Genomic DNA, 24,573 nt, shown 5'->3' with positions numbered 1-24,573 from the left:
AACCATAAATCTCCTAATCCAAACTGCTCAGGGTTTTCTCCCCCATGCGAGTGGGGAGATGTGAAATTAAAGGAACTCACCAAAAGTTTGAGAAGTGCTAAATTTGGACGCCATGACAAAGGCAGTCTGGTTTGATTTAGAAGGTGTCAGCATGAAAAGGGCTCTGGTTTTATTATTTTATTAAAACACGAGAGATTAGAATGATTTTCCAAAGGAAAAGTCAACCCTCTGGTCCCACTATTTGCTCAGCTGAGCATTTCCAAACTCTGCAGGGCCCAGGGACTCCATCAGGGGGTGGATTAAAGAAGATAATGCCCGGGCTTGGGCTGGACTCACCTGGCTTGGCAGCTGGAGGTGGCTCTGGTGCACGGCTCAAGGTGACATCTCCCAGCTGGATGTGGCTCTAAGTGGCCTGTGCAATCAATGCGGGGCTGTGGGGATGAAAGGGGTATTTTTGGGAGGTATTTCTAGAGCTGGGGTTGGGTGGCACAGACTCTCACCTGGCAGTTTGCAGGGCTGGGGAGAAGCTCAGTGAGGAGCTTGTGTGGTTTGTAAGAGGAGCAGGGCTCCACAGGTGATGCTTTGCCAGCATGGAGGGGTGAGGCATGGAGTGGGACCCCTGAGCTTCTCCCAGGTGGGCACTGGGCTCCCACCAGCTCCCACCGGGCTCGGGGACCCCACCCAACAACGGCTGTTCTGAAGGAAAGCGGGGACACGGCGCCCTACCCTACCCAAGGCTGGCTCTAACAGGAGAGTAATCACTAGCAAATGTTCGCAGGGCGCTCGTTTAAAGGGGGTGGGGGAGCGGGGTCTCTGCAGCAGCTGAGAACAAAGCGGGGGGGAACAAAGCTGGGCAGATCCGGCTCCCCCCAGCCGCAGAACCGAGACCCGCTCGCACCCTGCCCGGCCCCCCCAGCCTCCCGCCTCTGCAGCCCGCCTCGTAACAACTAACGATGGAAAATCCGAGGCGTTTAAGTGGCTCCCGAATCCGCCCGGGAACCGTGATTGAGAGAAGTCAAATAAAATTTGTCATCTTTAAAATGCAGGAGGACGTTAATGGTGTGTTAGCCCGGATGATTAATACAAGCGCCTGCAAACAACCCTCCAACGTTTCCACCCTCCGCTGCAAGATGAATCGCTGGAAAGCGCCGCTAATCGCTAACATACCTCGGGCCCAAAGCCCCTTCCTGCCCCGCCGAGCTGTGATCGCCGCTGCCGTGCCCGGCCTGTCCTCTCTGGAGTTTCTGAGCAGAGCAGGGCCAGCCCCAGCGCCGCCCTTGGGATGGGGGTGAGGGCTCTGGGAGACATCGTCCCGGGGATGTGTCACCCATGGGCGCAGAGGCGAGCAGGGTGTGCTGTCCACTCCAGGGCCCCTCCCCGGGCTGGGGTTTGGGGTTGTGGTGATGTACAGGACCCCAACCCCAGCGGGTTCCCCCAGCACTTTCGTGGCCAGGCTGGGACAGGGAAACGCAGGGCAGGTCCCCCTCTCCCCATTGTAAATACATTTGTGTGCATGGACAGTATAATTTTAATATATTTATGTATCTCTGCAGTGTCTGTGAGCAGCACACACACGTGTGTTTATAAGCCATGTGTGTGATAGGTGTGCATGTGCCACACGAGTGTCAGTCATGTACTTACAGTGACATTGTGCATGTGGCATATCCGTGCTGCTGGTGTGTGTAACATACATGGGTGTGTAACATGTTTGTGGAGCGTGAGCACAGCACAGAATTGTTTGGTCCATGCAGCATCTTCGTGGTGCTTGTGTGCAACTCGTGCAGTACCCAGGTGTGAGCAGCAGTGCACGGCGTAACCAACACCAGTGCAGCGTGGATTTGTGCAGCGTGCACTGCACAGCGTGGGCGTGTGCTGTACACGCGTGCAGTGCACATCCCTGTGCAGCTGTGCACCTCAGGCGTGGGCCAGGAGCCCCATGTGCAGGGAGGGAGCCCACACCCCATTCCTGCCGCCCAAACCCGCCTCACTCCGATACCTTCGCCCCCTTTTCTCCCCATCCCCCGGCCCCGCTGCTCTCCGCTCGCTCGGCCGGGCCGTCGGGGCTCCGGACAGCCGCGGCTCCCCCGCCCCACTGCCCGTTCTCCTCCCCGGGCCGGGCGCGGGGCTCTGGGGGCTCGGACACCCCCGCCCCGGCAGCGGGGAGGCAGCGGGGCTCGGAGCGCTCCGGGACGGGGCTGGGGTGCCCCTCGGCTCTCCCTCAGCCCCTTGCCCATGCAAGCGAGGAGCGGGCGGGACGCAGGGCAGGCGGCGGAGGTGTGAGCCCCAAGCCCCGCGCACGCCCCCTCCGCCGCCCCGCTCCCCCCGAGGCCTCCGCGCATCCTCCCCTGCCCATTGGCTCCACGGCGGGGGGGCCGCGGCCCTATATAAAGGCAGGGTCGGGAGGCTCCAGAAGGGGTTAAAAAAACCCCAAACAACAAACCCGAAACCCCAAACCCCGACCGCCCCCACCCCAAACCGCACGGCCGCCTCCGCCACCGGAGCCGCGCTCCCCGCAGCCCGCCGGGAGCGCCTCCCGCCCGGCCATGGAGCGCTGCTGAGCGGCCCCCGGGCCAGCGGAGGGGATCATGAACCTGGTGGGGGGCTACCAGCATCACCACCACCACCACCATCACCACCACATGCTGCACGACCCTTTCCTCTTCGGGCCGGCGGCGCGGTGCCACCAGGAGCGCGCCTACTTCCCCGGCTGGGTGCTCAACCCGGCCGAGGCCACCCCCGAGCTCGCCGGGCAGAGCCCCAACTACGGCCCCGCCGAGTACGGCCCGGCCGGCCCGGGGCGCCTGGAGGCTCTCAGCGGCCGCCTGGGACGGCGAAAAGGCGTCGGGGGACCCAAGAAGGAGCGGCGGAGGACGGAGAGCATCAACAGCGCCTTCGCCGAGCTCCGCGAGTGCATCCCCAACGTGCCCGCCGACACCAAGCTCTCCAAGATCAAGACCCTGCGCCTGGCCACCAGCTACATCGCCTACCTGATGGAGGTGCTGGCCAAAGACAGCCAGCCCGGCGACACCGAGGGCTTCAAAGCCGAGCTCAAGAAGGCGGACGGCAGGGAGAACAAGAGGAAAAGGGACACGGTAAGAGGCGGATCGGGACCCCCGTCCCTGCTCCCCGCGGGCCAGGAGCGGGCGGGAAAAACGCCGGGGCTGGGGGGAAAAAACCATCTAAACTCTCCCGGCCTCGCGGAAGAATGTTTTACCAATAATAATAATAATAATAGTAATAACAAATCTGTGAAGGAAAAATAGCACGACGGGCCGGATGGGCTTCCGAGCTCTTTGCACGAGGGCTCAGCCCGCGGCTCCGGGGCTGGAGCCTGCCCCGCTCTGCCCTTCGCCTCTCCCAGGAGCGATTCGGAGCCAGGGCGGCCGCTTCTCCCCGTGCTGCACGGGCGGGTGCGGGGTGGGCACCTCTGAAGCCCCTCTTTGTCCTCGGGCTGCCAAAGCTGCAGCCCCGCGACCCGGGACCCCGCTCCGTTCCTGACCGCTCCTTTCTCCCTCCTCTCCTCTCCTCTCCTCTCCTCTCCTCTCCCCATCTCCTCTCCCGCAGCAGCCCGAGCTCTATTCGCAACCTCTGGGGCACGGCGAGAAGAAGCTGAAGGGCCGGACGGGCTGGCCCCAGCAGGTCTGGGCTCTGGAACTGAACCCCTGAGAGCCGCCCCGCCCGCCCCTCCATGTGCAATGTCGGAGAGCGCCCAGCCCGGCCCGGAGCCCATCCAGGCGCAGGACTCGGGGAGCCGGCCCGGCCGCCCCCGCCCGGCCGGATGCTCCCCGAGCTCTGCGGGCTCGCTCCTGCCCGCCTCGAAGGCAGCGGGGACCAGCCGGGCCCTTTCCCCGTCCCCCTCCCGCATTTCAGTAGTCGTTGCTCCCTCCCGCTGCCAGCAGCGAGCGGCGGCTCCTGCCCCGCCGGGCCGGACTGGACGCTTCGATTCGTTCGCTGCTGTAAATACGAGCCCCCGATCCCCTGTCCCCGTCCGCCGCCTGCCCGACGTGTGGCTGCGGTGAAACTACCTAGAGGTGCATTTGGGAACACTCCTGTGCCGGGTTTTCTACCTCAGATCTGCATGACCACTTCCCGAGGGACCGAGCGCGCCACACCACGTATTTAAAACTGAATAGCTAAAAAAAAAAAAAATTTAATAAAATAAAATTTAAACTTTATGCAAACGGCCTCGGGTCCGAACCCTCTGCTTTCCCTTGCTCCGGCAATCGCGCTGCTCTGGCCGGGTCCCCTGCGCTGCCCACGGGGATGCTGCGGGATTAGAGACATCCCTGAAGTCGGTACTCTGCTGTGGGGCCGATCCATGCCAGGGAATTCCTTCTTGAGGAGCTCGGGATCCTCTGAGACATGTTTATGCCGTCCTTGCTCACCGCAGGAGCTGATGGAGCTCTGCAAACGCACCCGGGACCTCCTCCAGGGCACGGACTCTGCTCCTGCCCTACCACCCCTTCCCTCCCCTCCTCAGGAGCCCAGCCAGAGGGACTGGGCTCCTATTTGGCTTGGGGAAGGATGGCAGGATCAGGCCTTTCCAGCGTCTGAAGGCACCACAGAGCTGTGGAGCCCCGGGTTTTGTTGCTGCCACGCAGAGAGCCGGGGCTCGGCTCCCCCGTCCTGCCGGGGCAGCGCACCCGGCTCTGGCACCGGCAGCGCTTTGTGACAGGGATCCCCTGTTCGGCGCTGCCCCGGCCCCTGGCTCTGGCACCGGCAGCGCTTTGTGACAGGGATCCCCTGTTCGGCGCTGCCCCGGCCACATTTCGAAGGAGCAGCGTCCCCTCCTCGCCATCCGAACGGATGCCACCATCCTCAGACACAGCAACGCTCACGCAGCCCGAATTCTGTCACCACTCAGGCATGAATCCTTAATAATCCTTCATAATTAAAGCCAAATCCTCGCCGCTGTGCGCTCACGGTGCTCTCACCGGAGTTCCAAGAGGTGCGTGCACGGGCTCGGAGCCTGATCCTGATCCTGATCCTGCCTTCCCAGCCTGGCCACGCCGCCATTCCCAGAGACACCGGGATAAACCCTGACACTCGGGAGGCTGCTTGGGGCAAAGAAAAACAGCACGGGGAAATGTGTGCATTATTCTAGGGCTAATCTGAGGGCTCACAGCAGAGACGTTTACATTTTCTGTTAGAAACCAAGTTTTTGATTGCGACTAAAGGTATAGAAATAATGATGCAACGTCTGTAAAATACTGACCCATCGATTAATCGGCACACACCAAGAATATTCCAGTTCACCCATCGGGAAGCGGCTTGGGTTTTACAGCCACTTTGTGTATGTGTACAAATATAGACGGAGGGACACACAAACATTGGAGGGTACAGCCCTCGACGAAGAAGAATCTGGCTGCGTAAATCAGCCTTCCCTCACTCCGGAGCGGCTGCACGGCTGCCTTCCTTGACCCTGATCTATTTTCTGATCCCTTTGAGCGAGGCTGAGATGAAAATTGACTGCCAGAGAAGAGCAGTGCTCGCCCGCAGTGGTACTTTTTTGTTTGAGCTATAAGAGGTTTAGCATGATAGCACTTCCATGAGTGAAGTAGAGTAGGGCACTCCTAAACCCGAATGCATTCAAGGGAAAAAAAAAAAAAAAAAAAAGAAAACCTACAGAAAGTCAGCCTCAAAGATCCTATTTTATGTCTAAATTTCAGACTCTCCTAAAGGCTGAGTTTTTATGGGAAAGCTCCCAAGCTGTCACTAACACTACAATCCAGCGCCCCATAAATGTGTCCGCAGTCCTGTTCATATGCGCCAGCCGGGGCTGCCCTTCGGCAGCGATGAGGGAAAGGGTTGAAAGGTGACTCGGGACTTGCTCTGCTGTGAGGCAAAGGTGATTCTGCCCGGGATTCGTGTCCCCGGTACCGGCACACCACGGTACATCACTCTCATCCTGCGCACCTTGCACCTTTCACCCCGCCAGAAACCTCCGCTGGTTTTTACCCCGCGTGTTTCCAATTTCGCTTCTGGGCAGGGGCACGCACAACAGCCAGGGCGATGTTCTGCCTGCATCCGCAGGAGTTTTTCTTTTCTTGCCACAGGTCTCTGGTGGTGGTGCCTGCTGGCTGCAAACTGCTGGGGAAGGGTCCCCAGTGCCAGCCTCCCCTGCCCCTCGGGGTTTTGCGAGTGAAAGCGCTCTCGGTTTCCGCGGCTGCAGAGGATTTCCCTGCCCAGCAAAGGGGTTTTCCTGTGAGGTAGTGGCTCAGCGTTTGGGGGGAAAAAACCTCACCAAACATTTCCTGCAGCCTCGGGCTTCCCCGCTGCCCCGAACGCTTTGGAAGGGCTGCGTTTGCCAGCAGCGAGCTCCGAGCCCAGCTCCGCACCGGAGCGCAGCCACTCCGGGGTCGGGAAAGGGAGTGGAAATTCCAGCTCAGCGCTGTTCCAGCCCAGGATGGGGTCACCCCCAAAGGGAGAGGAGCTGCAGGGGATGGGAGCCCTGCCCAGGGACAGCCTCCCTTCCTCCGGCAGCGAGCCCCGGCTCGGAGCGGCGCCCGGCAGCGCTCCGGTGGCACCAGAACTCGCTGGAAGAGCGGCTTGGCCACCAGCTTTGAGATTTTGGCCATCGAAGGGCCCAGCTCATCGGTCAGGGGAATGGCCCTGCACATACCTTCGGCTCGACCCTGCCGTGAACTTGATGCCGCTGGGAAGCAGCCGCTCGGGGCCCGGGCAGAGGAACACGCACGCAGGGACCGCCTGGCCCCGGGGCAGCGCCCGACGAGCCAGGCTCCTGCCCTGGAATCCAGCGCCAGGGACACGGCAGGGGACACGGCAGGGGACACTGCCAGCCCCGCTTAGCCCTGGCTCCCTGTCCGGCCATGGGAGCAATGATATGGGCAAGGAGGCTGTTGGGTACTTCCCACTCCTCTCTCTGCCCCCCTGGTTTGGCATGCAAAGGAATGGCTCCTTTTCTGACTTGTTTTGTTTTTTTTTTGTTTTTTTTTTTCTTTCTCCCTCCTTTCCTGCCAAGCCCAGACCCCGCTTCTTGTTGTTGCAGGTATTTATGGGCCTGTTTATCTGATCTCGGGGGAGCCTATTCTTATCTCAGAAGCAGCAAGGGAAGGGTTACACTGGACAGCTCGGTAGACAGGATGGAGCCAAATAAAATACCAATCTGCCAAAAAAAAAAAAAAAAAAAAAAAAAAGGGGTGGGGGGAAAGAAAGAAACACCAAGACCCAGCCACCCATGAGGACTGTCCAGGCTCATGGATTTGCCAGCTCCCAAAACAGCCGCTGGGTTCAGGCAGACAGCACAACCCTGGGCAAAAAATGCTCAGGGACAGAGCAGAGGAGAGGACAGGGTAATGACACTGAAAGATGGGAAGAAAAATAATTTTTAGAAATTTCAGGTCGGTTGTTACGGCGGTTCAGCCGTGATGCTGCTGTCCCGCGTTTCTCGGGGCGAGCACGGAAATGTCCCAGCCTGGATGAGAGGCAGAGCCGGTCCCCAGCCCGGGCAGGGATTCGCTCGAGGTCGTCCCGAAGGTCACGGCCAGGGCCAGGGCTGCTGCTCCCGTCATGGGGCCCCTCTGGGCTGGCCCAGCCGTGACACAGAGCTGGGGAGGCGGGGGACAGGGCAGCCCCCAGCCCGGACACCAGCGAGCCCAAAGCGCAGCAGGGATGGGATGGGATGGGATGGGATGGGATGGGATGGGATGGGATGTCCCCTCCTGCCTTGGCAAACAGAGCACCCTCATGCCAGGGGTACCCCCAGCCCTTGCCCCGTCCCCACCCCACGCCCCCCTAATTACCGCTCTTAAGGAAGCGCCTGGGAGTTGTAGCCAGTTAAGGTAGCCCAGCCCCTCTGAGTAAGGGTAATTGGGCCATAATTTGTTTTCGGTGTCAAGATGGCGTCAAAGATAAGACAAAAATCTCCAGGTTTGGGGGGCTAAAGAGACAGGAGAAATCCTGACCCGGGGCCGACCCCGGAGGAATGGCCACAAGCCGCAGTGAGTCACATGGCAGGTGAAAGATTTACTGCCAGGAGAGCTTTTTGATCCTCTCCCAACACTCGCAGCCTCTCTGGCCAGTTGCTGGCTCCTAAGCCAGGCTGGCTCCTGGGAGCCCTGCTCAGGTGGGAAGGTTTTCATCCAGCCAGGCCCCGCCCAGCCTCAAAGTTCATGACATTCAATAGTTCTTCCTCAAATCTCCACGCTCACATGATGCCCAGACCCATCTAAGGAGATGATGCATTTCTAGTCCTTACCTGTAGGAATGATGTCCAAGCACGGGAACACTCTGCAGCCAAAGGTAGATGAACACTGATTTTTTTTTTTCTTGCTTGCTTTTATTTTATTTTCTAAACCAAATCCAAACTCTCTGGGTTTTCACCCCTGTGGCAGTTCCTGCTTGGCTCTGCTTGCACTGAGCTCTGCCCAGGGTAAATTATTCCATGCAGCTGCCTTTGTTGGGAGAAGACCAAGAGCCCTGCACCTTGGGCCAACCTTTAAGCAGTGGACAAACTCATCATCCATCCCATGTCCCTGCCTCTCCAAACCCAACCTGCAGTTCTCCTTTACTCCATAAAGGCTTTTTCTCCATTGCAGAGGATGGGAGACCTACAGCTTTCTGCAGAATTACCTGTTCCTGTCCTGCCCAGTGTGGAGCAATCCCCACAGCAAACACCTTCCCTGGCAGTGCTGACTCTGCTGCAATTTCCCAGTGATCTGCCACGACATCTCAGGTGAGGGTGGGTGGTGTGGGGTGGCACAGCAGCCCGCCTGTGTCTCATGCAGCAGCTGGATTTAAGGCCCAGGAGGGAAGGAGTGGCAGAGGATCAGAGCTGTACAGCTCAGGGCAGGAACCATGCAGGCACTTTGCTCAGCAGCACTCAGTGCCACAGCCCTGTGATGCTGGATGAGCTCTGTCTCTCCTGGTTACTCCAAAGCTGAAGTGCAATAACAAACTTGGAGGTTTGGAGGAGCCCTGGAGTGATCAGAGGGGCCAAAGAGCCAGATGGAGCTGTGGAACATGAGTGGGGAGCTGTGGAACATCCTGGGAGGAGGATGTGCACTGGTGAGAGGGGAGGGAGAGGCAGTCACCTAAGAGCAGAGGGGTTGCAGAGCTACAGCACAGGCTTGGAGCCTCGCTGAGCCCTTGTGACAGATCCCCAAGGTAGGAAAGGCCCTTCCCGCTCTTTCCTTTCCCCCCTGATTCTTCTTTTGTGTGAGGAATTCAGGTCCTGACCACCCTGAAAAACTTTACAGTAACCAGAGAAGTAAGGGAATTTATGGCATCACCAGCAGCTGAAGGCTGAGGGATTGAGAGGAAAAGCATTTTTTTCCCCCTCAAACTGCAGCTACCTTGACAAAATTGTCATGGCCTGTGACTGACCTGCAGGAGCAGCTGAGGGGAGAGCAGGGGCCAGAGCAGGCTGGTTTACCTGCCATGGCCAGGAGCTCCTTCCAAACTGAGATGTGGGAAGGAGTTCTGAGTTCGAGTTAGGAACTCTGAAACTCTTTCCTCTGCTCACCTGGGTTGCTCCCAGGCCACAGCAGCTGGGCTGGGTGCAGGAGCTGCTGAGAAGCCAGACAGCAAAGTGAGGTGCCAAGGAGCTGGATCCAACAGGGTTTGCCCACACAGGTGTCAAGGCCAGGAAGAGACCCAGGGTTTGTGGGGTGCCCATCACTGCTCTCTGGCAGGCCATGGCAGTGTAGGAGAAGCAGCAGAGCCACCTCAGCTACCTGAGAGTTCCCTCTTCCCCACAGCACCAAGGTGCTCCTGCTGAAGGTGCTGTGATGCTTCCTGCAACAGGTAAAGGGAACAGACCTTGCAGAAAGTGCAAAAGGCAATTAAGTAAAAGCACACTGGGGCATTTTCAGGTACTTAGGGAAGAAGCCAGCACTGCCTGCAAGGATAAGAGATGTAAAATTGACTCCAGCTCCTGGCAAAGTGAGACTGAGTGCTGGTGAAGGTGTAGCTATTCCTTATTGAATAGAGGAGAATTTTTTTTTTTTTTAAAGCAGAGAAAAAAAAGCAAGCAAGCCCTGAGTCTCTTCCCCCCACACTCCTCCTGCACAGCCACATGTCTAAGACACAAAACCATTAAATGCACATTCACATTTTTCCCTGCTCCTCTGTGCTGCCCTTTCTGCCGGGGAGCAGGGAAGCAATGCCTGGTTTCCATCAAGGCTGCGAGGACGGCTCACGCAGAGGATCGGACGTGTTCAATTTCAACGTCCAACCAGGAAAAAAACCCTGAAAACCCAAACAAAGCGTTTTTATGATCTCCACATCCCAGCACAGCATCATCCCGCTTCCGGTCCCTGACAGGCACAGCCAGCTCCTGCCAAGGAGGCGTTTTGGGGATGGGGACACGGCCCCGGTGCCCCCGGGCTGCCCTGGCTCCGAGGGACAGCGATTCCCGCTCCGCCTTGCTGAGCGAACACTGCCCTCGCACGGCAGCCCGGAGCGCACAGGGTGTGCTGTTCCCGGCCATCGCATCCATCTGCTGGCTCCTTTGTCTGTCTGTGTGAGTATCTTAAAAAGACCGAGCAGATTCCGCCTTGGTTTCGAGGTTGAAATCTTCTGTGGGTTTAATGAGATTAAGTAGCATTATTCATTACTCTATACAAATAACAGATTAACTGGTAGTTTATTTCTGTCACAAATTTCCCTTATGCCCTCTTGTACTAAAGTCAGTGCCTGCACAACAGGTTGCTGCTTACAGCTGTCCTCCTTCAGCCTCTCCCTCTCACTGTGCTGGCAGAAGAGCCCCCAGTCATCAGTTTGGGAATGCAAATACAGTTTTCCCCTTCACTGGGTTATGCTGCCTTTATCCTCCCCTGAAACCCCCTAAAAACCCTTGACAGACACAGGTGATCCACCTCTGGTGCCCACCTGTGCCACCTCTGGTCCTGCCTTCCTCACCTGAGAGCTCCCCGAGGCAGGGACAGCCTCCTGTGGCACAGCAGCGTGTTCTAAAATTATCCTGCTTCATTGAGGCCTCCAGGCACATCCACAAAGGCAGGCACTGGGGACACCAGGATCTGTTTTGGGTGTAAATCTTTTGACATCTGATCATTCTCCTCTGTGAGAACCCAAGTGTGTGAAATGCTACACTACAACCTCTTTCCTGGCTAAAAATCAAGGCTAAAAGCACAACTCAAACAGTGCCAGCAGAGCCTTTAAAAACACCATGACAGAGTTCAGACAAACAAATACTCAAGTCCCAGTTTTTTTCACTTGCTTCTTCAGTGCAGCAAAAAAAGTGAGGCACCTTTGCTTGTAAGGCTGATGGTCAGGAGGAATATCAGAAAAAGAATGAAACAAAGCATTTCAAGGCAAAGGATCTTGAATGCTGGCATGGTCCATGTCATTACTGCTCTGGAGCAGTGCCCACCTTGTCAGCTGGGCATGCAGCTTTGACTCTGGACAACAGGAGCCATAAATCATGCATGAAACAAAGCCAAGGATGTGCCTGAGAAAGGAGCAGACGCACAGGGCTGAACTAGACATAAAGAAGATTCAATAGGAAACATGAATCAAATGAGAAGCTGCACTTGACAGATGCTTCATGATACAGGAGGGGAGGAATTCCCATCACAGAAACACTCCCCAGAATGCAAGGGCATGTGGCTCTTCAACAGCCTCTTTCTTGCAAGTTGTAGTTTTGTATTTCTTGCAAATTGTATTTTGTTGTATTTTTGTTGCATTCAAAAGACTCCATGAATTGCACTTGTGCAACCTACCTGGGTTTGTCAGGAAATATCCCATCACCTGAGATTTGTACTGCAGGCCTGGCATTCCCATGGGCAGTGCCACTCTCTGCTCCATGTCTGCAGTGTTTTCAGCCCTGAGAGGTGGGTGGGAAAAGGCAGAGAATCTGAGAAGCCTGGCACAAAACATCCACACAAAGCAGAACTCTCTTGGCTCTGGAACCATCAGTGCTGAGGGCAGAAAGGCAAACAAGGGAATGTGGGCCTGGTTGCTAGATAGATCATTTATTAAAGTGAAATTCAGAATTTTATCTTTGTCAGACAGTACAGAGTTAAAGTCTCATACACAGTGGAAGCAGGACATTTCCTACACCTCAGAGAAATGAGTTCTACAGTTTTTGCTATAAGTTACTAAGTTGCTTTAACAATACACAGCTATATTACACAGTTAAAAATACAAGGTGTCCAAAACATTTGGCATAAGATCAGCACAACACATGGAGGCCAGAAACAGAAGAGGGAACACAGTTTTCTCTCCCAGTAAGCCTGCCAAAAGACTCCAGACCATTCTGCAAGTCACCTGCTACCCATGTCCCCTGCAGCAGCTGTGGAGCAGAGGTGAGGGCAGGACAGGAGTAAAGCCAGCCCTGGTGAGGCTCAGGTGAGCCAGAGGTGCTGGTGCACAGGATGGCCTGCAGAGCTGCTTGCAAGGGAAGTTCAGGTTCAAAGCAGGAGCCTCCCCCTCTCCCCACACTCTGTTCAAGCATTTAGTTCATCCCAACCAGCTGTGTTCACAAGCAAGTCAAAAACAGGAGACCAGGGACAGCTGTGAAAAGTGCAAGGAGTATCTTACATCCTAACAGTTCATTTGCACTTCCAAAGTGGAAAATGAGACCTCCCTAACTTGATAAACTAGACATGATTAAAGGGCATCAGTGACACGAGCAGTGAGGCATCAATAACATTCCTTCACCTTTGGGACTCTTCTGTCCTTACTCTGGGCAGCACAAGGACTCCTTTGGGAAGGGAGGCCACCTTGTATTACCCAGGTTTCTAAACTGTAGAGACAAAGTGACTCTAGTGCTCCAGGCAGCCAGGGATCTGCAAACTTAAACAAAGAGTCCCTCAGCAGAGCCCTGCTCTCCCCTCCAACCGCAGTTCCTGCTGAAGATCTCCCATTGGTATTTACATTTGGCTCAACCAAAAGATGTAAAGTGCACAGCTCACCCTCCTCCCCCTCTCATAAAACATCCATCACAAGAGCTGACACAGAACAAGTCTCCCTCCACGCTGCTGCTGCTGTGGAAGTGTGTTTTGTTCAGTCTCCCTGTGGGCCATGTCCTGCTCCATCCTCCCTGTGCCATCACGACCCACATGAAAACTCCCATTTACTGTAGATTATTTCAGCTCTTGTGTTCAAAGCCTCTCTGAACCCAGCTTGCACTTTTGACTCACTTGAAATGCTAGGCTTGACATGTTCTGGTCAGTTCTTGCACCCTGGGGTATCTAGTGGTTTACAGCCACATTTCTAAGGAAAACTGGGACACCAGAATACTGGAGAGAAGTGGTACAAAGCTCTGCTTTTCTCAGGCTGAGCATCTAAAGTGCCTGGCAAAAGAAACATTACTTTTTACTGCAACTGTTTATCTCAGGTTGATATACAATAATCTTTCAGATTATGAAATTTTAAAAACTGCATTCTAACAGAGCCTCCTTGGATGTGTTTGCACTTTTCAGCCATCAGGCTGCTACTGACTCGAGTCTTTGCATGCTTCTAACTCCCCTGAGCTGAGCTCAAGCCAATAACTACCAGCAATGATTTCTTCTTCTTCCCTTGAAGTGAGCAGAGGGTCAGCATATAGGATGAAATTAAGCCCAGAAGAGATGTTTCTGCATTATTTGGATTGCATACTAATGGCTTTGGATCTATTCAGAACTCTAATTAAGTTAATGGAACTCTGCAATGAGAATTGAGCTAGGCTATGGAATTGCATTAGGCTATATATAATGGCTGGAGACCTTCAGAGACAATTCCTCTGCCCCAGGGTGAATGTCACCTATGCAGGCTTGTAAGAAATAAGCTTCCACTATCATAAACAGAAGATGACATCTGGTCATCCTCCATGCCCCCAAGGCTCGTGCTCCATGGTTCAAAGCTAGACAGAATTTAAGGCCCATCTGTGAAAAGCAAAATGCAAAAAAAAAATCTTATCATACCAGCCAAAGCGATTTGGGTCTTACACCTTTCCAACAAGTCCCATCTAAAAGTGCTGAGAAAATGTCCCACCTCATGGCTTCACAAGTGTGAGGTTCAAACACATTTAATCTGACATTTAAAATAAAAAGTTGGAAAGTCTTTTTTTGTTTGTTTTTACTTGGCATGCAGCATAAGGAGTCGAACACACAGCACGGTATCGTACACGACAATTGCATTGTTGCGTTTTCTGGTTATTAGACACTAAATGCTTTTCAAGAATCACAGGCACCCTGAACATGGATATTGCTACTGAATTGACATGTGGTTTCAGTTCATAGCACGGGAGCCAGCAAGTGGCTGACCCTTCCAACAAGACCATCAGCTTTCTGTTGCTCAAGGTGTTTTGCTCTAGCTAAGTTGAGAACAAGGTAATAAGGCATTTGCAAGGGGTTTATAAGGCCATGGGGTCTGACAGCCAAAGATTCTTCTGTTTCTTTGGTGTCTTGCCTCCAAGCTTTCCACCTTATAAACAACTGCTAATGGCTGGTAAACATCTCTTCATCATCACACTTCATTAAGAATTTTTTTTTTTTTCAAAAAAGTAGAATTGCTTTAGAAGTGAAACCAACAAGGATCACGTTTAACATCAATTGACTATTTCAGGAAAAAAAGAAAAGTTTCCTGGATACCACCTCGGCACAAAAGCATTCCAGTGAATACACCTGAACAGATGGAACCTGCCACCATATTTCCTTGAAAAGAATCATTTTGCTGCTGGCTACTAAAACACCCCAACATATTTATTTACTCTTAAAAATAAAACAAAATAAAATACAACCACAAAAAAAAAAAAAAAAAAAAAAAAAAAGTAAATCCCAAACAAACTACATTTTTACAGTTTTGGTCTAGAATCACAGAATCACAGAATCAATTAGGTTGGAAAAGACCTCTGAGATCATCGAGTCCAACCTATGACCAAACACCACCGTGTCCATTAGACCATGGCACCAAGTGCCAGTCTTTCCTTAAACACCTCCAGGGACAGTGACTCCACCACCCCCCTGGGAAGCCCACTCCCATATTTAATCACCCTTTTTGTGAAGAAATTCCTCCAAATGTCCAACCTCAGCTTTCCTGGTGCAGCTTGAGGCAATTTCCCCTTGTCCTGTCCCTGGCTGCCTGGCAGAAGAGGCCAAGCCCCAGCTGGCTCCACCCTCCTGTCAGGGAGTTGCTGAGAATGAGAAGGTGCCCCCTGAACCTCCTCTCCCTCAGCTATTCCTCACAGGACCTGTGCTCCAGATCCTTCACCAGCTTTGTTTCCCTTTTCTGGACCTGCTCCAGCACCTCAATGTCCTTCCTGAATTGAGGGGCCAGAACTGAACATAGCACTCGAGGTGTGGCCTCACCAGTGACCAGTGGAGGGGAAGAATCACTCTGAGGCATAACCCTCTCAATTCAGAAACTCATTTTCCCTTGGTAGGATCCTCTGATTACATGAGCACTCTGAAGGTTCACATGCAGTCAGAGAATGCACCCTTCTAACCATCTGTCCTGAGTGAGAGAAGCCAGATCGTGTTGACTGATCTGGGAACTACTCCACCCTTTCAATAAGGAAAGGACCAGCAGAAATAGCAAATTTTTAAACATTTGTGAAATACTGACACAAGACATTCTCTCCTCATTTCTTGAACCTCTCTCTTGTATGATGTTCTAAAAATCCACACAGAATTGAACGAGGAAATGCTGAAATAATCACACTTCCCAGATGTCACAAATGGGACATGTACCATAACAGAGTATTTCTGCCCATGACACAGGACTTAAGACATGTTGAAGTGGTTGAACATGTTTTTGGAGTATTAGCAAACAATTCAGAGTGATGTGAACAACTTGCTTTAAACTGTGACTTCAATTTTAAAGAGACCCTGGGAGAGCTTTAACAAGAGCTTCACTAAGTGAACCCTTCATGCCTTACAAAACACAATGCAGTGCTAAGCTGGGACCGTGACCAGTGTGTTCAGCTCTTAAACAAAGCTTCATCCAGTTTTGAAATAATAAAACCTGCCATTTACAAAATGCTAGCTGAAGTTTTCTACTGTTCATTTCGTTGCTTAAGGCTTGTTAAGAATATCCTCTCTATGTGGAGTCTTGGCATCTTGTACCAGAATGGAGACACTGGTCAGGACAGCAAAGAAACAGGGCAGTGCTTTAAATCATGAGATCCCCTGAAGAGAATTTGAGGTCACTGGAGAACAGTCAGTCATGACCAACACTTTTAAAAGCTCCTTTTGCCAAAATAATCATTGTATTATCTGTAAGGACACCTCGGCTTTGAATAAAATCAGGGTGATCTCCTACAGTGCCCTGCCACCCTCACTCACACAGCTCTCATGAAAGCACATGTAATGTTCATGAAAGGCAAATGCTTTGATGCTTCTTGCCCATTGCAAAGGGAAATGAAATGTATAATGAAATGTATCATGAAATGCTCCAGTCAGATCACTGCCCTGGTTATGGTGCCTCACCCATAAATCTGCTTTATACTAAACAGAGCCCCTGAATGCACACAGCAGTTTTGTGCCACCTGCTAAAGCTTCAGTATAAAATGCACATCACTTGTGAGCAATACTGACCTGACACAGAAATTAAGAGACTGATGTCTCAAGCCATTGTTTCACCTACTATCACTGAAATATGCATAAATCAATTAAATAAGCACTTCTACCAACATGATCAGATACAGCAAATAGGTTGTGTTTGCCTTAATACCACATTCAGAGAAATGCAGAAAATTTTAAATGCTTACAGAAAATTTAATTAGTGAGTTCTTAAAAGAAATTAGAAAAGAGACTGCAGAGAGTTGGTTGGCATCTGTGTTGGATGGTGTCAGAAGGAAAAAAATGGCAAAAAAACCCCCATCAATTTCAGACTGGTCAAGTAGCATTCACTGGAGTAGATCTGCTGAGCTGGAGCATTTGTAGAAGTTTGGGACTTGAAGCACTGACTCAAGGCAAGACAGAGCATGTGTAGGTGAGCAGCAAGCTTCAGACAAACTTCTGACCCATGCACCTTGACAATGAATTTTATCTCTGCTGCTCTTCCAGTCCTGTACCAAGACAAACTGCATGGTGGTTTGTGATGCAGCCTGAATTCAGTGAAAAAAATTCCATCTGGCATTTGAATTGCACTGAGATGTAGATTTCCAGAAATGGTTTAAAACACCAAGTTGACGAACTCCACAGTTCTACAGATTTATTTGGTTTCCCCATTATCCTCATTTCTTTATTCCAATATGACTTTGAAATGAGGGGAAGAAGTCTTCGGAAACATGATGGGCACATGTTTTCAAATACTCCTCATAAGAATGTCTATATTTTTTTCTGTCATCCAGACACTGCATTTAAAAAAATTTACAATATATTTTAACAGTTTTTATAAACCTAAAATGCACAATACCACATATTCCTTCAAGGTCTCTCTTATTCCAAGCCTTGTCAATCTTCAATCGAGTTGTTTGCTGCCTTCTGATTTCTGGTCCAGCCTGCTCTTGTTGTTCTTCACCATGTAGATGAAATATGCAAGTGTCTCCTTCTCATTCACTGGAATATTCCTGAAATGACGGCTGACAGTCTAGAGGGACAACAGGTAAAGAGACAGAAATGCTGGAATTAAAAACTAGAAATAATCAGGACAGGGTTTCTCTTCACTTTCCAAAAACGATTTTATGGCCACTGAGCGCATTATCCTTTGAGTGAAACATGCACCAATTCCAACTGTCAGTCCTCATTTACCTCCCTCTCTCTTTACAGCTGGAATGTGTGTATGAACACAGCATAGCCTTGCTATGTCAGCAGGATTTGCAGCCAACCTACAAGAGGAATTTGGAAGCCAGAATGTCCTCCTGCCAAAGCAGCACAGCTTCTCCTCAGCAACATTTTGTGCTGAGATTATTTGGCGAGGGAGTTTCCCCTGCACCTCCGTGTTTTGAAGGAGAGTGTCAGAAACACTGCAGCACTTTGCTGTGTGAACCAGGTGGAGCAAAGTTTCATCCAAAAAGATTTCCTCTGCACTCTTAAGTTTTCACTGAAATGAACATTTGCAATGGGAGGGTTAGGGTTTGGCTAGGGCTGCCCCTCTCTGACAGTAGCATAAGCCCTGAAATATCAGCTGATTTTTCCTCAGAAAGTGAATGGAGAAAACATGCTGGAGCTGGACAAGATCTGCTCCTCACATAGAAGAAACTTTTTTTGGTACCCAACACAGCTCTAGAATAGGATTCTGATGCAGGCTGAGCAATAAGTCACTCCAAGGAGATTTATGGAAGCTTGAGTTTCCCTTACAGTGGGATAGCATGAGGAGTGAAAGAGCCTCAGGCAGCAGTGATTCAAGCACGGGAGCTGGATGAGGATCCAGCAGAGAGTCAAAGCTGCTCAGGCTTCACAGGAAATCTGGGAACTCTGTGACAGCTTTAAGTTAGGCTCCCTTTATTTTCTGCCTGCACAGTAATTGATCTTTTCTTTCCTCTTGGGTACATTCATGGTAAATTCCTTAAGCAGGCAGTCCTTCATGGCAGGAGGCAGCTGACAGACATGAATTGGTTAGTTAAAATATGACAAATCAGGACTGCTAATGAGGAACAACACCACCCTACTCTGTTCCATTTACTCCTACATGCCCTATACTGCACATTCTCTATATATTCACTCCCTGGGTGACTTTGAAAGAGAGGAAGACAGTGTCTTGCTGACTTTTTTGGTCTGTCAGGTTTTTGTTCTTTAAAGCAAAAGTAAAAGCAAACCAGACAGTTTTAGGCAGACAGTTGTGAAAGCCACAACTTACAAAATCAACCTCAGTACTAATCTGTAACTACTGCAGTTTTTACAAGTTTAGAGAAGATTTTTTCCACAGCATGGCTTCAGATCAAGTCAGGAAAGAGAGCAGAGGAGAAGCACAGCAAGCACAACTTGCCCAAATACCAGAGAGATACAGAGAGTTCTTTCTGAACAAAAAGCCCATATGGTGAGAAAGCAGCAGAGGCCCTTAAGAAAAAAGCCTTTTATTACACAGAAATGTCAGGACAAGGGAGGGAAATGAAAACTCTGAATGCAAGGACAGTGATGCTGCCTTCAATAATAAGCAATTCCAACAAGTTCAAGTGCCTGTGAGGAAAGAGAAACTAACAGGAGCACTTAGGGAGACGATGAGTGGGTTAAATCTGAGTTTCAGCTGAGCAGCCATCCCCAAATAACACCAACAACTGGATCCTGTTTCTGTTCCCTAAAGGGCACCAACTGGGACTATGAAAAAGGTGGGAAGGGAAGCAGAGACAAGCAAGTTACTAAAACAGGCTTTGAACAGCCAGTTTCTGTGCATTCCAAGCCTGTCTCAGGTGAAAGCAAGCAGGCAGCTTTTTGCTGGCATCACTCCCTGAAACCTTCCAGTGGGCACTTGGTCCATACCAGTCAGTCCCACAGGTGTGAATGCCCACAAAATCTGCTCTTGAACAGAGGAGATAAAAAGTTTCCTTGTAACAGAGACAACATCACTGCTGTCTCACTTACTTCTGCAAGCTGAGCCTTGTTGAGTCCAGGCCTAGTCTGCAGCTTATAATGTCTCTTGTAACGTCGCAGGGTGTTCACTTGGAGCTGGAACAAGTCAACCTGGAAGTGATAAAGAGGGCATGAGCACTACCTTTAGCTTCTGTGAGTAGTTATTTTATCTAAAAACATCTAAAAATAACTACTTCTTCCTCAACAGCACTTCTCCTTGCTTGCATTCAGAACCACACTAGCTTGTCTTACTGACAAACCTAAGTATATTTTGTATTTGTTAATGCTAAAGGACCAAAATTGCCCCAGGGAAATAGAAATTTTTGTTCTGGTTCACATGCTGTCAACAGAATTGCTGGCCAATTTCTGCTCTCAATTACACCTCTGCAACCTCCAAGCAAAGGGGAACCTTTTGTTCCCACAAGGTTTAAAAAGCTCACACATGAAATAACAATTTAGCAGGCACTGAATAAATGGCTGGTGACATAAAACAGAGTACAGAGATGAAATGAAATTCAAATACTTAAATAGGAAGTGCAGAGTTTAGAAGCAAAGGGGGTGGTGGCGAGGTTACAGCAAGGAAGATGAAGATCATGTAGGAAATGCCAAGTTTCAAAGACAAAAGGAATCCCTGCTGAAAACTGAGAGGGAAATGACATTAAAAAATGGTGCAGAGTTCCCAGTTCAGCTGGGTGACGTGCATCCCTCAGGTTTCAGGCACCAAATACTCTGTGTGCTCTACAGCACCAACATTTTTAGATGCCAGCTGGGTCTTCAGCAATCACCCTGGCAACTACTGCAAAGCTTGAACAGCAAAGTTTTGATGGAGAAGCGTGTAGAATGGAAACATGAACAGTGATAAAAAAAGGTCAGGTTATCTTAAAAAAAAACCCATACCAAAAACTTGCTACTCTCTCAACACCTCCACACAGGAGGTGTGTGCACCAGCTTTGCACCAAGACACAGCTTTGCTGGCAAAATGACTCTTGGTGGCTTTTTTTTTTTTTCCTTTTAGAAATAAACAGCTTTTTCCCAAAAGGGTTGGCATTTCCAGCAGAGGGCTCTGCTGACTGTGGCCACGCTCTGCTTCTCTGAACATCACCTCTGCACAACTTTTGCCATGTCAACAGTGGCAGAAACACCACTGAAGCAAGTGCAGCACGCAGCGGCACAGAGAAAGAGAACTCTAGAATAATCCTATCACAGAAAACTTCCCCCAGGCCTATCTCCTGAAAATAAAAATGTGTTACAAACTATTTAAAGGTAGATTTAAATAGTGCTAAAAAATACCATCCATGCAAATATCTGGAGCAGCTCAATATCTCTGGGTATCAAATACCCAATCAAAGAGACTGACCTATTGAATTCTGTAGTGTATTTGCAAAATGATGCATACTAAGTAACAAGGAATTATATTGGGGCATCAGACACCACCAAAAATAACTTTAAATGCCTTAAAAAATAGTATAAAATATGATTTTAACTGTATGTACACGAAGTTACCTTATCACACCTCTTTTTATAGAAAACTTTACATGGGCAAAGAACTCATAGGGGAATGAAGAAAATTAGGACACCACACATTAGAAAAAAACTCCTCCTGGAAAGTGAAAGTAACTCCACAACAGCTTCAGTGGCCTTGTAATTTAAAATATAAATATTTTCTGAAGGATGAGAACATCCAAGCGAAACTTCAAGACGCTAAGAAGGCGTAAAGCAGCTCACAAACCTCTGGAACATCCGTGTCGTGCTCAGGAGAGTCGCCTCCATCATCGCTCGTCTTCCTCTTCCTCTTGTTCCGAACACTCTGAATGAAGTTCTTGTGAAAATCACAAATGTACAGATGTCTCACCTGAGAACCAGAAGTGGTGAAAAAGCAATCAAAAAGGATACTGTGAAACAGCATCCAACAGCAGTCACGTCGACAGCAGTGTCAGGTGCATCCCTCAAGACTGGTATGACCGACTGACATCAAGGAATTTCTAATCTTAAATCCCAGCCCTGATATCACACTCTTTATTCAGAGATAACTCACCTTACAAAGACTAAAGGCAAAGAAAACAAAGAACTCAAGCTCCAGCTGAATTGAACCTCTGGAGATAATAAATTTCTTTTTTATGGTTGCAATCATATGTCAGGAAAAAAAATGGGTGCTTGTCTGGAGGAAGTGCATTTATTTCGGGACTTACTAGCAGGTAACTACCAAAAAATGTATTATTCTATTCCATTCTTGTGAACTTTCTGGCTTGAATAGTACAAAAGATTATTAAGGCAAGTGTTTCAAAACCTTGACAAATAAAACTTGGGCTGATCACCTCAATTAAAACAAACAGATCAAATGCAGAATAGCCTCCTTCCTATTGCTTGTTTAGCAATGGAATCTCCCTTTTAACAACTATAATCCCGCTAGAGTTAGCAAAACAAAGGACTTCAAATGATCAAAATTATTTGGTATCTATAATATGGGCAAAATATCTTCAGATAACACAGGCACCCTACATCAAAAATCACTCCATGCAGCCTGCTTTACACTTTCCCTTTGTTCTGACTGCATTAGTCTCATTTCCCCTTTTTGTTTCTAAAGCCTGGCATCTATCAACAAAGACTCATTTCTAAAATGTAAGAAATTACTACGCCACTAGACAAATCTGCTGAGAACTACAACTGGGAGAAATGCTCTATTTTTTAAGAATATGTTTCAAACTGAGTCACTTTTCCCGTGACACGATGCATTTCGGCTGTGCAGAAGGGACCCAACCAACTGGGGGAGCTGCCAAACAGACTGACTCAAAACTTCACCTTTTTTTTTTTGCTTTTGCTTTGTTTTCAGTGGTTTTGATCTTTACAGATCAGGCGAAAAAAAAGCGTGCAGAGCTGAATTCCGTTAACGAAGTCACTTCTGAGAAATTCCTTCTGTGATCTGCTCTGCTATGCCTATTTCTCTGCTGGGCAAATAACCCGTTTGTATCTCGAGCTGACAGCTGTCAATGTCATTAGGCGGCAAACCGGGCTGTTCTGTGTGCGGATAAACCCTGCTGAATGAAGAAGGCAGCACATCTCACCGCCAGCTCGGTCTTTAACCCGCTTCACCACAACACCAATTCTTCCCAATTAAAGAAGTAACGTCAGTGCCGCCTGACTGAAGCAGCAGCACAGCGCTGTTTTCACCTGACAGCAGCAGCCTCTCCAAGCCGAGCCCGCAATGGGAACAGCACTCGTGCCTCCGAACACTGACAGCTCTCTCCTTGGCTTCCCCGCACACCGCCCGCCTCCCAAACACGGCGTTTAGCGCTTTAGCTACATCGTGCTTCAGCCGGCGGGCAGAGCCACAGGGAAAAGCCGGCTCTGCACCCGGGGAACAGCCGGGTCCACCCAGGCACGTCCTTCCCCTTCCCGAACGCTGTAAGGCTGCGGACGGGCAGACGCGGTCCGGAGGCACCGGGTGTGCCGCACACAGCCCCAGCCCCAGCGCGATCCCCCCCGGCCGCCCGGGAGCTCAACTCGCCGGGCGGATCCGCATCTCCCCGGAGGCACCGCAGTGCGGTGGCGGCTGGGGCCGGCCCGGCCGCCCCTCCGGAGGGCTCGGCAGCGCCCGGCAGCGCCGGCCGAGGCCGCACTCACACTTTTGTCGATGTCCAGCTTCAGCTTCTTCTGCGAGATGCTCTTCTGGATCCTCTTGCTGAAGGACGCGTTGCCGGCGGGGCGCACGCAGCGGTCCCCGTCGTCGATGAGGCAGCAGCTCTGGCCGTAAAAGGGGGCGGCGGGCGGCCCATCCCGGCTGTCCTCCTCGGTGCTGAACCCATTCATCGCCCACCTGCCCGCCCCTCACCCCGCGCGGGGAGCCGACAACCGGGGGACCAACCGGGGGACGAGCCGCCGTCACTGCCTCGCCCTCGGGGGGACCCCGCCGCCTCCGCGGGGGCCCCCCACTACGGCAGGGGAGGGGAGCCCCCCTCCGCCGCCGCCGCTCAGCGCTGCCCGCGGGGTCGGGCCGGGCCGGGCCCCCCAAGCGCCGCCGCCCGCGGGGAGCCGGGACCGCGCAGCGCTCGCACACACAAAACCGCCTTCCCGGCCGCGGAAGTCCCGCCCCCGGCCGGCAGGCGCGGCTCTGATTGGCCCGCGCGGCTGGAGGGGCGGGGCCCCCCGCGCCGCTCCGAGCGCCGGTTGGCTGCAGGAGCTGTCCGTCCGCCGCCGCCGCCCGGCCCTCGCAGCCGGAAGGTCGCCGTGAGGGGCGCGCGGAGGGAGCGGCGGCTCGGCCGGCCCGGCCGCCCGGCGCTGAGGGGACGCGGCCGCTCCCCGCGCTGCTCGGCAGGTGCCGGCCTGGTATCCCCGGAGGAGGCGGGAGGAGTTCGGACCCCGCTGGCCTGGAGCTTCCCCTGCTGCCGAGACGCGCACGGGACACCCGCATGCAGCCGCGGACCGCGGGGTCCTGCAGCCGCCCGCGGCGGCACCGGCACCGCTCCTGGGACAGACCCAGACCCGGACCCGTAACAGGCCTGGAGCTGCGGCTCCGACCCCGCCCTCGTACAGAACTCGGGGCGGCACAGCCACAAATGCCTGTTATAGGGTCATCGCCTAGGCTGGAGTTCCTGGCTGAAATGTAATTTTTTTATGTTATAAGAAGTACAGTATTTATTTTATATTTTTTCTTCTTTTTCTTTTCCTGGTCACAAGGCAGGGATAGTGAAAAGATGGGACCTGGAGGATTGTTTCTCAAAGCAATGTGACTTTAAACTTCGCATTTTTCATCTTAAGGAAAAAAAAAAAAAACAACAAAATGAACCCTTAAAAAACAATAAAAAACCCCACCACAACCCCCAAATCTCCCCAAAAATGAAAAAGGGAAGAAAAGAGGAAAGAACGAAATTCCTGCTGATTTGTAAAGGGAAGCTGTAACTTCTGGAAATGCTGTGACTTCTGTAACACCAGACAGCAAATGCTGTTGTCAGAGCTCCTGAGCAGCTCTAAAAGGAAAAGGATTTCATCTTCCTGAAGAAAGGACTTTCTGCTCAGACAGAAGAAAGGTTCTACAGACTAAAATGACTTCAAAGCCTGAAATCCTGCACATGGAACAATGTGAGCGAGCACTGGGTGAGCTGTGCTGAATCACACGAAATACCTTTGAAAGAAAGAGACTCCTTAAAGCCCTTGGTCATGA

At 51.4% G+C, this 24,573-nt stretch overlaps 2 protein-coding genes across 3 annotated transcripts; one reads left to right on the top strand and one right to left on the bottom strand.

Moving 5' to 3' along the window:
- Nucleotides 1–2,585: 2,585 nt before the first annotated feature.
- HAND1 (heart and neural crest derivatives expressed 1) lies at nucleotides 2,586–3,975 on the top strand. Its single transcript, XM_058815506.1, has 2 exons — nucleotides 2,586–3,092; nucleotides 3,565–3,975. The coding sequence occupies exons 1-2, from the start codon at nucleotides 2,586–2,588 to the stop codon at nucleotides 3,664–3,666; spliced, it is 609 nt and encodes a 202-aa protein (XP_058671489.1). The 3' UTR covers nucleotides 3,667–3,975.
- Nucleotides 3,976–17,104: 13,129 nt separating this feature from the next.
- Nucleotides 17,105–23,442, bottom strand: SAP30L (SAP30 like). 2 transcript variants are annotated; one of them, XM_058815292.1, is made up of 4 exons: nucleotides 23,037–23,432; nucleotides 21,145–21,267; nucleotides 19,428–19,526; nucleotides 17,105–17,496 (listed from the first exon to the last, which is right to left on the bottom strand). In XM_058815292.1, the coding sequence occupies exons 1-4, from the start codon at nucleotides 23,220–23,222 to the stop codon at nucleotides 17,368–17,370; spliced, it is 537 nt and encodes a 178-aa protein (XP_058671275.1). In that variant the 5' UTR covers nucleotides 23,223–23,432; the 3' UTR covers nucleotides 17,105–17,367. The 2 variants fall into 2 exon arrangements, with proteins under 2 accessions (XP_058671275.1, XP_058671276.1); XM_058815293.1 differs by lacking the exon at nucleotides 19,428–19,526 and having other exon boundaries at nucleotides 23,037–23,442.
- Nucleotides 23,443–24,573: the final 1,131 nt, after the last annotated feature.

This window comes from Ammospiza caudacuta, chromosome 16 (genome assembly GCF_027887145.1).
Source record: "Ammospiza caudacuta isolate bAmmCau1 chromosome 16, bAmmCau1.pri, whole genome shotgun sequence".
Taxonomy (NCBI): domain Eukaryota; kingdom Metazoa; phylum Chordata; class Aves; order Passeriformes; family Passerellidae; genus Ammospiza; species Ammospiza caudacuta.
The sequence above is the reverse complement of the archived record's forward strand: the minus strand, read 5'-3'. Positions and strand labels throughout refer to the sequence as shown.